The following is a 13,998-nucleotide window of genomic DNA, read 5'->3' on the forward strand; positions in this document are numbered from 1 at the left end:
GCGCATTCCCAGACGTGCAGCTGCCCTCATATTTCTGCAAAAGGAAATATTCCTGCGCATAAAAATTCCTCTGAGATGTGTTGCGGTTGACCTCATGCTCAGAGGAAGGACCGTGCGTACAGAAGACGCTCAAAGGCAAACCACATGGCCAGCAGCGGTACGGGGCCTTCAGCTGGGGCAATGCCATCTAAACAGCAGTCCACGTCTCAGAAAGTGTCCAACCTGCGGTCCACGTCCGATCAAGCACCCAAACAGTGGTCCGCATCTGAGCAAGTGCCCAACCTTTGGTCTCAGCAAGCGACCATTACATGGCATAAAAACAAAAACCGCATCCTTCAGGCACTACAGGAAAAATTTGTCGTCATCTCCTGGTGATGTTCTCACCATTGATCAGTTGGCAGACAAATGACCTCCATGTCCTCATCAGGAACCTAAAGCAGGAGACCCCTGTCATTTGCCACCGCCAGTCCCCTCTAGACAAGGGTCCGGCCTGAAGATTCGCACCCCTCCCGCGGAGCGTAGCCACCGAAAATGATGGCTCTTACCTGTCCCTTTGGTGGGCTCCTTGTCCCCCCCACTCTCTGGCTCTTTGGTTTGGTCCTCCTGATCTGTAGCTGTCTCACTGGCAGCCTCCACATCCTCACTCACTTCTCCTGCAGGGGGAGGAGAAGAGGGGACATGTAAATCGCCACTCCATCAGAATTGGTGGATGCTCTTAAAGGGACGGTGGCAGTTTTTTTTCCCTCTCTCTCTCTCTCTCTCTCTCTCTCTCGCTCTCTCTCTCTCTGCTGACACCCAGCTACAAGGTTGAGAGACAAAGGGACACGGTATTTCTCTCTGTCTCTCACCCCTCCCTATTCCGTCTCCACAAATGCCGTTAATAATTTCTTCTGATTGAAGGAATCCGTCGGGAAAAGCATCGATTATCGCAAAGCCTGTTTACACGTTCCGGAATACATCTGGAATTCCTTCCCCGTGAATCGCATGCACCCTGGAGAAAATAAATGAACACGGCCATTAAAATTAGTAGGTTAAGAAAAAGTTAAGTCGAGACAAGGCCTGGAGGAACAATGAGGGCAACGCTGGGACTACCGGTGCCAACTGCGAGAACACAAAGGACAAGCGCGGTTGTAATGGTGGCCTTGGTGTGAGAGGGAGGCCGACGGAAAACAAACGGGGCCGACACACTGAGCTGATGTTAAACGCTCGCGGTACCTTATAATAACGCACGCGGTGGGGAAAGGAGGGCAAAGCAAGCGGCGAAACGGAGCGAAACCACACGGACGCAGATGGCAAAAGTTTCACCTTAACCGGATCCGGCGGTAACTCTCAGCGCGCTCGGTGTTTCGGGGTGAAATTAAAACGATCGCAAAGAAGAGCTCTTAATAATAAAAATAGAACGGCATTTGTTCCGCCGCATCCAATTCAACGTCATCTCTTAACCGCGTCCCAAATCCAAAGCCGTCTCCCTTCATTAACGCACAGCCACGACACAGACAGACATGCTCATCTGCGGCCGCCTTCCCCGCTCCCGTCCCGTACGACACATCCGCACAGGTAATGCAAAAAAAAACAAAAAATAAAAAAAAAAAATCATAAATATTTCACACGCTCAACTCATTCTTCCGCAGAGGCCCGCGCAGCCCCTGCTCTCTCCTGGCTCATGTTAAAAGCCTCTGGTGGACATGCCAGGCCATTTAAAAGCCATGAAATCCAAACAACGGATAATGAATAATGTCATCGGTAAGTAACACACCGGGAAAAAAGTCGTGGAAAAAAAGGAAAAGGAGCATCAATCTTGTTTATTCGGAGGCCGTGACCCCCCACGCCCACGTCCCCCCGCCTAAAGTTTGTTTAAAAAACAGCGCGGCCGGAGCACGCCGACATTGATTGGCCAACAGCAAACTGAGCCGCCAGTCAATAACAGCCGATCACTTATTACACAACTCAGCTAATTCCCAGCAAATGTACTTAAATGTTCTTCTGAAAATGCTTCCACACTTCGGTCTCTATCCATCACCGCATCGATGTATCGACAACGCGACAGCAACAACAAAAAAATATCCTGCTCGGATATTTTCCCTCCGGTCAATTCCGCGCAGCGAAGGTGGTCGGAGGGAGGATGCGACATCGCTGGAGGAACACGGGCCTCGGAGAGCGCTCAAAACGCGGTCAAATCCCTGTTAATGCTCTGCACGTATGAAGTAGCACAGTAATTAAGCGCTGGCGCCTCATATCTCCTGGGACCTGGGTTCGGGTTCGGCTCGGTTTATGCAGAGTTTGCGGGTCCCTGCTGTGCTCACGTGGGTTTCCTCCAGGTGCTCTGGTTTCCTCCCATAGTGAAAAGAAATGTGTTTCGGGTGAGTCGGTGACTCTAAATTGCCTTGCGTGTGTGTGAAGGGGGTGCGGTGGCACGGCGCGTCTGGCTGAGTCCTGATCTCTGGTGGGTCTGGGGTTCGAGTCCTGCTTGGGGTGCCTTGCGATGGACTGGCATCCTGTCCTGGGCGTGTCCCCTCCCCCTCCAGCTTTGCGCCGCCGGGTTGGGCTCCGGTTCGCCACGAGCCGTTTCAGCCACGGTGTGTGTGTGTGAGACTGAGTGTGTTTGCTCTGCAAGGGACCGGCGTACCATACAGAGTGTACCCTGCTTCACACTCTGTGCTTTGGGGATAGGCTCCAGACCACATGAACCCTGCATTGGGCAAGCGGTGCTCAATAATGACTAGATGGCTGAAACAATCCTACACATCACACAGAAGGTGTACACATCCAGCGTACTGTACCATACGCAGAGAGCCTGATACATGTATGTGTCATATCTGTCCATTCCTTTCCAACTACCTTGTGCGCAGTGTAAAAATCCTTGAGTTTTTTTGCTCACTTTAATACCTGTTGCTTACGAGTTACAGAAACTACACCGAGAGTCATCGATCGGCACCGACGCCGTGGGGCATCGAGCGCAAGAGAAGTGAAAATGGAAATGTCCACATTTTCAACTCTTCTTAATACCAGCTAAAAATATTTCCGCTTGTTTTTGGAAGATTACACACATCACGCATCATCTGAAACCGCTTGTCCCATGCGGGGTCGCGGGGAGCCGGAGCCTAACCCGGCAGCACAGGGCGTAAGGCCGGAGGGGGAGGGGACACACCCAGGACGGGACGCCAGTCCGTCGCAAGGCACCCCAAGCGGGACTCGAACCCCAGACCCACTGGGGAGCAGGACCCGGTCAAACCCGCTGCGTCACCATGCCCCTTTTGGAAGATTAAAGAAAAACTATTTCTTAAACGTTCATGGCTGATAGTACGGACGTGAGATGGACCTGGAGTGACCATCGGAGCGTTTGTAAACCATATTCCACTACAGCATCTCTGTTCTGGACTAACTGGAGGAGCTGCTTCCATCACCACCGTCTTACTACGGTACCATGGACTGGTGCTGAACCCAAGAGAAACCACCTCGTGACACCGCTGGGTGGGGGGGGGGCGAATCACCCGGATGCCCCGGCGTCCACTTGTGCGTGGGGGAGGGAGGCGCGTCCGGTCCAGCGGCCCATCGCGGCTGGATGGATTATGCTGTTAGGTCTGACTGCTGTGCGCAGATGCTGATCCCGTGTTTAGATAAAGGTGTTTAAGTGGGATCACCGGCTCCGAGGAAAAAGCACATTTAAGTGTTCCCAAGATCCCACTCACATATATATATTTTTTTATTTTATTATCGAGCACGTTTCCAGGGCAACCTTCAATTCCAGGCCGGAGTGCGAGGGTGCGGGGCAGAGCGGGGGAGGGGCCACACGACTTCCTCGGGCTTAGAACCCCCTGCATCCTTTGTAAACCTGGGAACCTGTCAGGGAATTATGACGGGACACCCGCACACACACACACACACACACACACACACACCGATTACAGAATAATCCCCGAGTACATTTTACACCTTAAAAAGGAGCCATTATGATTTTAGAGCTGCAGAAACCTGCAGTGGAACTGCTGTAATCCTCACATCTGATCCCCATCCATCCTCTGCTCTATGTAACCGGGGACAACGGGCGTCACGGCAACATTCTCCAGACAAATGTACCCCCCTCCCGGGGCGCTTCTTACGTCTTCACCGGTCCTTCTTCCTCCCTGATCTTAATCAAGAGACGAGGGGCTCCGGCGGACGTTGCGCTGACGCCGTGCGCTCATTGGACGGCGGCGCTCCTCGGTGCGCTCGGCCGCCGCGTTCCGCCGCGATTAAAGGCGGCCGGCGATAATTAATGAAAGGTCACGAGTGGCCTAACGGGAGGTTGGAAATAGGAGCCGCGCGGAACGCGGCCGCAGATTAAGGCGGGGAACAAATTACTCGAAACACTCAAAGCCATGGCAACAGGCCATTTCAAAGTGAAATCTTAAAAATATAGAGGACAATAGCCTGAGGATTGCTGTGTAATTAATTGTCCTCATTAACCCTCCTCGTACAGTGAGATTAAACTTTTCCTTTAATCTAATTAGGAGAGTTGCTCCGATGAGCAGACCGCAGCAGAATGATTAGGAAACCCGTGTAGAGTGTGGCGAGGAACACGGGACGGCGGCGCGGCTTCCCCTGCGAACCTCTGGCGCGTGTGTGCGTGTGTGTGTGCGCGGTCTTCGTCAGCCCAGCAGGTGTGTAAACTGGTCAAACTGGGAACCAGGCTGGAGCGGCGTAAAGGAGCGTGACTGGAGAAGGTGTGAGCCTCAAACGCTGCCCTATATCCACACACACACACACACACACACACTCTTCTGCTGTGTCACTCCACTTTGTCTCTCACTTCCCCCTCGCTGAGGGTGCAGAGGTGCAGACAGACCCATAGGTGTCACCCTACACAAGCGGGGGGAAAAACACACAAACCCACGTGCACAAACACACACACACACACACACACAAGGCACAGATGGAGAGACAGACACACACGCCAGCAAAGAGAGGTGCTACCAGAGAACATTTCAGAAAGTTTCTTCTTGGCAGGAAGTACGCAAGGGGAACACAGGTAATGGGGAGAGACCTGCCGTCCACATGGCAGTTTGGGGAGAATCAGTCTAAACACACACAGGTGCAAGAGCTGCCCCCCATGAGCGCTGCGGTCAAGACACCCTCATATGGCAGATCCTAGGATGCCGTAAAAGAGAGAGGCGCTAGAAGGTGGCCATGGATGCTCGGTGGCACCCGGGTTCGACTTCCGCCCTGCCAGGCCCAATGCGCACCGGGTGACACTTACTGCTGCCCTAACCAGTGTTACGCATGGCGCTGGTGTCACACGGCATCTGAGCTGCGTGTTTGGGCGTAGGTTCGACTCCAGCTCAGGATACGTAGAGTTTGCGTGCTCCCCCACAAACACACGTAGAAGGCGACACCGGTAAAGCACTTCTGTACCCTCCCTTACCGTGAAAACCACTTACCCTTAAGCACGGTTATGGGTTTTAAGCGGGTTTCTGAGGCTGGGGCCGGGCGTTCTGGCTGCCCCTTGTTTAACGCAGCGCTCTCGGATAAAAGCAATCACGTTTCACACCTGGCGGCCACTCCGTCTCTCCGCCGAGCATCCGTTGAAAAGGGCTTCGCTCCCCCCCCCCCCCGGCATCTCCGTATCAAAGCAGGCCCCGGGTCGCGACGTCGCGCCGGAAAATGAAAGTGACAGGAGTGCATTGTGGGACAATGGAGCACAGGCCCCCGCCGCGGGGGGCTTTCAGCCGCTGTCTGCTCCCAGTATCAGCACCTCTGTGCCCCATCCATCGCCCCGCCCTACATCCCCACTGCCCGCTTCCCCTGCCGAGGTACCCAGAGTTCCCTGCTCCACCGTGGACTGCTCCTTCCGTCCGGTCAGACACCCAACTCACAGGTCAGGAGAGACACTAAAGTGAGTGGAGTTCGTAAAAAAACACACCACCGCGATGCTGACCCCTCTCTCGCTCCCACACACACACACATACATGCACCCCAGTCCCCTGAGAAAAATAAGCAGAACATGATTAAAATAATGTTCTAAGAAGCATAAATGTCCCACATGACGGTTTCCACAAACAAAGGGATCTTCAGACAGTGAAGGAAACACCCGTCAGACTGGAAACAATTCAGGCTTGCTGAGAAATGGAATGAAACTCCGTCTCACGTCACACACGCTCATCTTCCAGTTCGAACAGCAATACATCAATACACACACACACACACACACACACACACACACACACCTGTGCTGTGCATGAATCCTCCAGTGCTGCGACACTCACGCACCCGAAAACCCGGTGTCTTTAGAGATACGGGACGTGTACCTGAGCGGGTGGCCTAAAGGGGCGCGTCCCGGGTGAAGCGCGGCGGCGGCGCAAGGAGCCGGGTTCCGGAACCCTCTCCCCACTGGCCCTGCCGTGACCTCGAGGGCTGTCGAGGGGATCTCACTGTGAATGAGTACTCTGTGTCTCCGTGGGGAAGGGGAGGGGAGGGGAGGCGAGGGGAGGGGATCGCGGTGGACAGGAGGAGGGCGAGGAGGAGCAGAGGGCGGCCGTGTGCAGCGGGGGGCGTTGGAGGGCCGGGGGTTGGGGGGGGTGGGGGCTAATAACAAAAAAGAAAAACTTTAAATGGCAAGTTAATCACAAACAGCAGGGAGAGATCACACTGCTCACACTGCCTTAGAACAATGGCACCCATCCCCCGTACCCCCCGTCTCCCACGGGGCCCTATGGGTCGCCGCTGCTCGCGCACGCTACGCACACCACACACACGTCACCGCGTGCGCCACGGCGCCTTCGGAGTGGGACACGCATGTTTCGCGTTCGAACACACATCCTCAGTGTTTTGACAGAGAAAGGGTAATAAACCTTCTGCATCTCTGGGACATCTGCTTTGCAGCTGCCGTGGAAGCTCACCTCCACGGCCCCGGGTCGGAGCGACGGCCGCGCCGAAACCGGAAGGTAGCCGTATGTCCGCCACTTGACTAACAGGCTGCCGCAAACACATCTCCCGATCGCAGTGTTAGGGCTTCTACATCTCACCATTATTTACATTTAATTTTTTTTTCTGGCATTTTATTCCAGAGCTATTTACAGTTTTAAGGCGCTGATGCTGCTTATCCAGTTTAAAGCAAAGTAATTTCTACGGAATCAATCCAGGGTAAATACTTTGCTTAAGGCTACTACAGCAGGAGCTGGGATTCGAACCTGTGACCTTTGCATGGAACGCAGCATCTCCGACCACCACGCCACCTGCTGCCCCCCACATACACCATACTTAACTATAATTATTTACCATTAGCACAAACACATTTCATGTCCTCATCTGCTAATATGTTAACATCTGCTTCTGTTACTTAAATACCTGCATAAGCTGTAAGTACATTTTATGTATTGGAGAAAATGTCAATACTTTCTGCGCGGAGATCACGCTAAGTGCAGAATTTTCTGGAGCAGGAGGAATAAAAAATGCATGAGGAAACTACCTGGCCGAGGAGAGACGGGCAGGCTGCTGATGACAGCGTGCGTGAGGAGGGCCCCTCCAGCGGGGGGCAGCGCTTTGGGCCCTTTCTTCCATAGGGAGCGTGCTGAACCGCGGACAACACAAAGGGAAGCTATTAGGCTCCATGTGACACATGCACAAACAGGCATTATGGGAGAGAAAGGGGGCCCGGCTGCGCTTTTCCCCGCCCGGCTGATGGCTAAGAGGCTGGGCAGGGGCCTGCGAATGTGCCGGACACTGGCCCCCCACCCTCCCGTGCCCGGGGGTCATTTTCCTACACAAAGAGGGGACAGACAGGGCCACTCATGTCTCCCTCTCCCTCGCTCTCCCTCTCTCTCTCTCTCTCGCCCGCTCACCTATCTCTGCATGTTGTGGAGAAGGAGATCGGTGCGCTCTGGCACAAAGGAAAGGGGAAATGCAGTCCACGTGGGGGGGTAAGGGGGGGGGGGAAGCCCGGCGTCGTCACCAAGGGCAATCACATGGAGTCTGAGATATTCACCAGTGGCTCGGAAAATGCGATGGCGCGGTTGTGACAGGCGGCCGACCCACCCGGAGCCCGTCTCTCCACGAGGGCCGCTGCCTCGCCGTGCCATCGCTGCGCCCGCAGCCTCCGCCGCTGCGAATATGTATAACCCAGAAAATGTATTGATTTTTCATTTGGCGAGAAAGCACATAAAAAATCACGTAACCCGAAACTGTCAGAGCCCCTCTGTTCATAGCTCATCTCCCCGGCGCGTGTCTGTCCCTGCAAACACACTTTAGTGACCAGGTACAGGGCATCGCTGTGCATCCATGCCCCCAGCGCGCCTCACACTCAGTAACACAGTCAATACCTTACACCACACACACACACACAGAGTGTACGAACAAGCCAATGTCCAGATCCAAGGACACGTAATTTTCCCTATTTTCCAAATCTACGAAAAAGAGGGAAAAAAAAATCGATGATTGTTTTTTTTGTTGTTGTTACTTTGAACGCACCATCGTCGCGTTCATGCACCTGCTACCAAACGCGCCGATAAATCTTGATACCTTGATACCTATTGCCGGTGTATGTTTTAACTTCCAAAAACATGATCCACGCATCTGTGTCTATTAACGGCTCCTTATCTGTTTACATTTCTGTTTGGACGCGGCGCGCCCGTACAGTCGGGCATCTGAAAAAGAGAGAAAAAAAATATCTGGGCCCGTCGATTTATCGATTCTTGCATTTGCATATCTTTGTAGTGCATCTATCTGCTGGTGGATCAGTCTGTGGAGGTATTAGCTCAGAAAATCAATGTGTCCGTGCTCTGTGCGTGTGTGTGTGTGTGTGTGTGTGGCGAAATGGCCCAGCTCAGCTAGTGCAAAGGTGCCTGTAATCATTGGAAAGGGGCGTGCGCGCACACAAACACACAAACACACACACACACACAGGGCTCACCGAAGCAGCCCATCAGGTGTTTGCTTTTCAAAGCACCCTCCGAGATTAAAGAGAATTTTCGAGGTTTATGAATACCAAATAATTAATCAATATCATTTAAAAAGAAACAACATTTTAAGTTTGTCCACTAATGTAAACAACCGAGGTTTGTATATTTATTTATTTAAGACTTGATTCTGCCCAGAGAGTAATGATGCAAAAACATGCCATGCCGGGGCTCTGAATCCGGAAGAACGTGTCGTGTGCGTTTCTGCGTGTGTGTGTGTGTGTGTGTATGTGCTGGAGGGGCAGGGCAGGGCAGCTAGCTGAAATGACTGCTCCGTCGCAGGATGTGACAGGTGTGTGTGACACAGAGAGGCACGGGGACCGAGCGCACGGCCGGCATCCACCGAGCTGGCAGGCGCTGGGAGGTGGGCGGCGGGGGCCACATCCTCGGTCCGACGTCCTTCCGGACCGCCGCACCGGTGGTGCGCGCGCAGCTCCGTCCGCGTCGTGGCGCCAGCCCAGCGCGTGCCAGCAGAACACAAGCGAGGGCACCGAACCCCGAGAGCCACCGCAGGAGGGTCCGCAAGCACACACGTCCCTCCCGGCGGCGGCGGGGGGGGGAGCCAAGCCCAAGGAAGGAAGAGTGCGGAACGGCGGCGCTCGGCTCACTCCACTCGCTCCGTATCAGGCCCGTTTTGTAATACAAATCAAACACAGAATTATTTCTCTCTCCCCCCCCCCTTTCTGCTCCTTTCTCCCTCTCTTGCATATCCCTTCCATTACTTTCACATGAAATATGAAAAAGCAATATCCTCTCTGTGTTTGTACTGAAGCGTAATGCGATTGTGTTGTCATTTATAGGAAATAATCGCAAACCTCTCTTTCATTTTCCAGTTCAAATAACCATGAAAAATTAGCCTGCAATGTCAGGAGGGACAACAAAGGGGCACGCGCTCACTATCGCGCCGCGTCTGCGCCTGACATTTCTCCTTAATAGCAAAATGGGCTGCCGCTGCTGCTTTCCCGCTCTCTTTTTTCGAACCTCTCCATTTTAATTAAAATAAAGTTATGCACTTTGATCTCGGTGAAAATCGGGCCAATTCCTTCGCGGCGGCCGCCGGGGTGCCGTGTGTGTGTCGCCGGGGCGGGCATCGCATCGGGAAAGTCGTCAGCCCGAACCGGCCCAGCCCCGCTCCTGGCAGCCCCTGCCCAGTCCCCCTAATGGTCGCTGACTGGGGAGAGCGGCGCCAGCCGGCCACTGCGGGACCCGGGCTCCGCTGCCACCATCCCGCAGCTGGACTAAATAATTCAGCAGGTCGGCTCGCAGGCTCCGCGGAAGCTGAACGGTGTAGCCCCGCCCCCTTCGATGACCCCGGGACCGGACCAATCGCGGCCCACGCCGACGGCCACGCGCTACTCCTGCTGCCGCCGCTGCCCACGTTTTTAATTGCAATCACTCTCAGAGATCCTTAATATGCAGCCAGAGAAACGAGAAACTGCTCTTAATCGGATTGCTTCAAGTATTACTACTATTAAGTCTTAATGGACAAAGTACTTTTTTTCCACAGTAATTATGCACAACATAATCAACCCATCTCTGTTTTCTAATGTAATTATTATGGATGTGCCATAAGCTGGTGTTTTTTCCAGCCATGATTACATTTCCCGCCAATAAAAGGAGCGCCGTGGCGCTTTACGGCAAAAGCGAAACGGCGCGGCGCTCGTGTGCGGCGGGAGGCCACGCCCATGGGGTGCGCGTGCGCTCGTCAGGAGAATTGACAGGCGGCGCACACTTTCATAGCAGAAATCATCGAGGGGCAAAATAAATAAATAAACTACTTAATAAAAAAGCAATTTCCTCCTTCCATTCCAAATCACTCAAACAAATTCGCTCCTGAACTTTCAAGGTTACAGAATTAATCTGCCACTTTCCCCCCTGAGAATGACCCCCTGCCACTGGCGCGTGAGTTACTAGAGGGGGGGTGGGGACGGAGCAGCCAGGTAGCGTACAGACGCGGAAGAATCGGGAAAGCTGGCACAGCGCCGCTTCCGCTGACGTCACGTGCGTGAGAGAGCGCCGTCCCCGCGCGTGCCGCCTTCGCAGAGTTCGCGGGATCGCAAATAGACCGGAATTCCTCGGGAAATTAAAAGGAGCCCCGTCTTCACCGGGAAGCGGCGGAATGAAGATGTAACCAGAAGCAGTGACATGACAGCCAAGCGCACACGCGCTCAGATAAACAGTGACATGCAAAACACTCTCCTCCCCTGTACCTGCGCATTTACATATTGTAAGGGTGGATCTCATTTAGATTTATAGTTTGTGATGCATATAATGATTATTCCCCCAAGACCTTGCCAGGACTCACATTCTGCAATTAAATCACGCTTTTATTATTCAGTTCTTGCAATATATTCATTTAATATCTCAAATTCCTCGCCGTATTAATTTATTTATATATGCGCCTACCTTACAAGCTTAATCACAGCAGCGACTGTAACCCCAGAGAGCGGCGGAGCGCCACATTTATCTCTTCACCTATCTAGTTATCAGCTTCATCTGGGCCCAACAGTATATCCATCCAATCTCCTATCAGCCTATGCTAATCTGAACCTCATCACTTCGCCAATTTGAAGCACCGATGCCTGCCGTCCGCAGGAAACATCATCTTTTCGGCGCGGAGCTCCATTTCGCAACGGCTCTTCCTGTGCTCCGCTCCCGTCCCCCGGCCCGGGTTCGGGGCCCTGCCCCGACGATGCGAGAGCACCGCGGTTACCCCATGCTCAGCTCCCGCAGCCGGGGTCACGAGGGTCAAGTGAGCGCACTTCACTTCTCTTGCACGTCCCACGGGACGCCGCTCAGCCTTTTGGCAGCAGAGGAGGCCCGAGGCCTCATCGGAGCGGAAGAGACGTCTGTGCTTCGCAGCCAGCAGCCGCGGCGGTAAATTGCCCTGTCTGAGGAGGAGGAAGCGAGAGCGGACCTGGTCGGCCGTCGGCAAGACTGTGCGAAGCCCGGCGCGAAAGATACTACCAAGTCCCACCAAGCATTTTAATATTTCTATTAATACTAATTCTGAACTCATATTTATTTTAAAGTGGGGAAACAAGGCAGCAAAGTGGTTCAACCTGTCCATTTATCGTCAACAACCGCTTGTCCCGAGTGGGGATGCAGCAGGCAGGAGCCTAACCCGGCAACACAGGGCGCAAGGCCGAAGGAGGAGGGGACACACCCAGGACAGGACACCAGTCCATCACAGGGTACCCCAAGCAGGACTCGAACCCAAGACCTGCCACACAGTGGGAACTGGCTGAACCCACCACACGTTCAACTTGTTCCCTTCCATTTTGAAAGACCTGGGTTAAAATCCCACTATGGTACCTCTGATAAAGGTACTTACCCTGAACTGATACAGTGATATAAAGAGGTAAACTGAACAGGGGCAACTTGTCAAGTAGTGGTTACATCTGTTGCCTTTGGACCCAAAGGTTCCAGGTTTGAGTCTCACCTTCAGCTTTAGTACCCTTGAGGGTACTTACAGATTCCTGATGTACTAACCCGAAAAATCGCTCCAGTAAAATTTCCCAGCAGTGTAAATGGGTAAATAATTCTAAGTAGCTTAACACCGTAAGTCACTTTTGAAAAAAGCATCAGCTGTATGAATAAATGTAAATCACTGTAAGTATCTGTATCAAAGAAGCAGTTAAATTGCTTAGGGCTTGCTAAATGAACAATGGACACACATGCAATACCTACAACCACGTGTACCGAGCAGGGTCGCGAAAAGCCGGAGCCTGACCCAGAAGCACAGGGCTGGGAGGGGACACACCCAGGATGGGACACACCCAAGATGGGACAGCAGTCCGCCACAGGGCGCCCCGGCCAGGACTCAAACCCCAGACCCACCAGAGATCAGCCCTCGGCCAAACCCGCTGCGCCACCTCGCCCCTCCTTGAGCAAAGGAATAATAACCAAAAAAACTCTTTCAAGAGAAAAGGCCCTGGTGTGTCCACCTTTCTACATCACTGCACAGTTGTATTCTACGCGCTCTTATAGGCGTCAGTGTACACAGCTGTCACCAGTCATTCAAGACATCACTCCCACAGTGATGTCCTGAATGACAGTCTTGTGTCCTGTGTCCAAGAGGAACACCTGTGCGGCTCTAAGACTAACCACCCGTCTCTGCTGACAAAGGCCTTGCACAAAGCTATGTCGTGAGCACGTACAGGAGTTGAGAATGATCTCCTCTCCCTTTCATTCACTGAGCTGTAACTTCTGCAGCAGCGGGATGTATAAGAGACGCGCTCACGGCGGGGAGGACACAGCTTCTGAGAGGACTCAACAGGACATGACAAGAATGAAGGAATGGGCTGGATCGTCTGCGTACCGCACCCCGCTACTGCTCCATTCATCCAATCGCTGGTCCGGGTGTCTCTCCGGTCGCTCCCGCACACCAGCCACGCCTGTCCCTGCGGCCGCGGTCGAGGGCCTGTGACGAGAATTTGTTTCCCCCAATTATGTGCTCTTGTCCACAGCCTCAGTTCATCAGCTTGGCGGCACCAAGTCGATGAAACGGCCGGTAATAAAGCAACGGGATGCAGGACGGGTCCCCGTGCACGGCTGCAGACACCAGCAAGGTGCGTTTTGGGGACCGGGACGATCTGACCGTTGCACTAACTGCTAACCACTCCTCCCTAGGGACTGGAAGCTACAGCTGTCTCCGGTCCCCTACGACGGGTGAGACATGCGTGTCCCTCATTTTCAACCAAGACCCGCAGTCGTGGGGTCCCTGGCAAGGTACAGGTTAACAGAGAGGCCCTCCTGCCTTATTCTTCCCACCTGTGGAGGTGGGGGGTGTGGGGCTGCAGTGGGGGGAAGACTAGGCCAGGGCCGGATAGGAGGAGGGGGTGGCAGACCTCTCTCTCGCCTTCGCCCTCGCCCTCTCCTTCCCCCGCCCCGGCATGTGGAAACCATTACTGGGGCTTTGGTGAGAGGCATGCATGTGTTGAATAATAATCTGTGCCTTAAAACTGGTGGGTTTCAGTTCTCCTTTGTATTGCAATGCTGTGAATGTTCCGCCATAAATTAAAAAGAGCCTGTTTGATCTATCTAAGATTGTTCTTTCTCCTCCAGA

General features: G+C 53.5%; 1 protein-coding gene across 6 annotated transcripts in view; it reads right to left on the reverse strand.

The window, feature by feature from the left end:
• The window catches only part of LOC108934628 (zinc finger homeobox protein 3-like), a 137,030-nt gene that overhangs the window by 24,542 nt on the left and 98,490 nt on the right, over positions 1-13,998 (reverse strand). For all 6 annotated transcript variants that reach the window (XM_029256170.1, XM_018752577.2, XM_029256169.1 and 3 more), the window contains one exon: positions 546-653. In XM_029256170.1, coding sequence (XP_029112003.1) covers positions 546-653 — 108 coding nt within the window. The remainder of the gene's footprint in view (positions 1-545; positions 654-13,998) is intronic.

This window comes from Scleropages formosus, chromosome 11 (assembly GCF_900964775.1).
Source record: "Scleropages formosus chromosome 11, fSclFor1.1, whole genome shotgun sequence".
In the NCBI taxonomy this organism is placed as follows: domain Eukaryota; kingdom Metazoa; phylum Chordata; class Actinopteri; order Osteoglossiformes; family Osteoglossidae; genus Scleropages; species Scleropages formosus.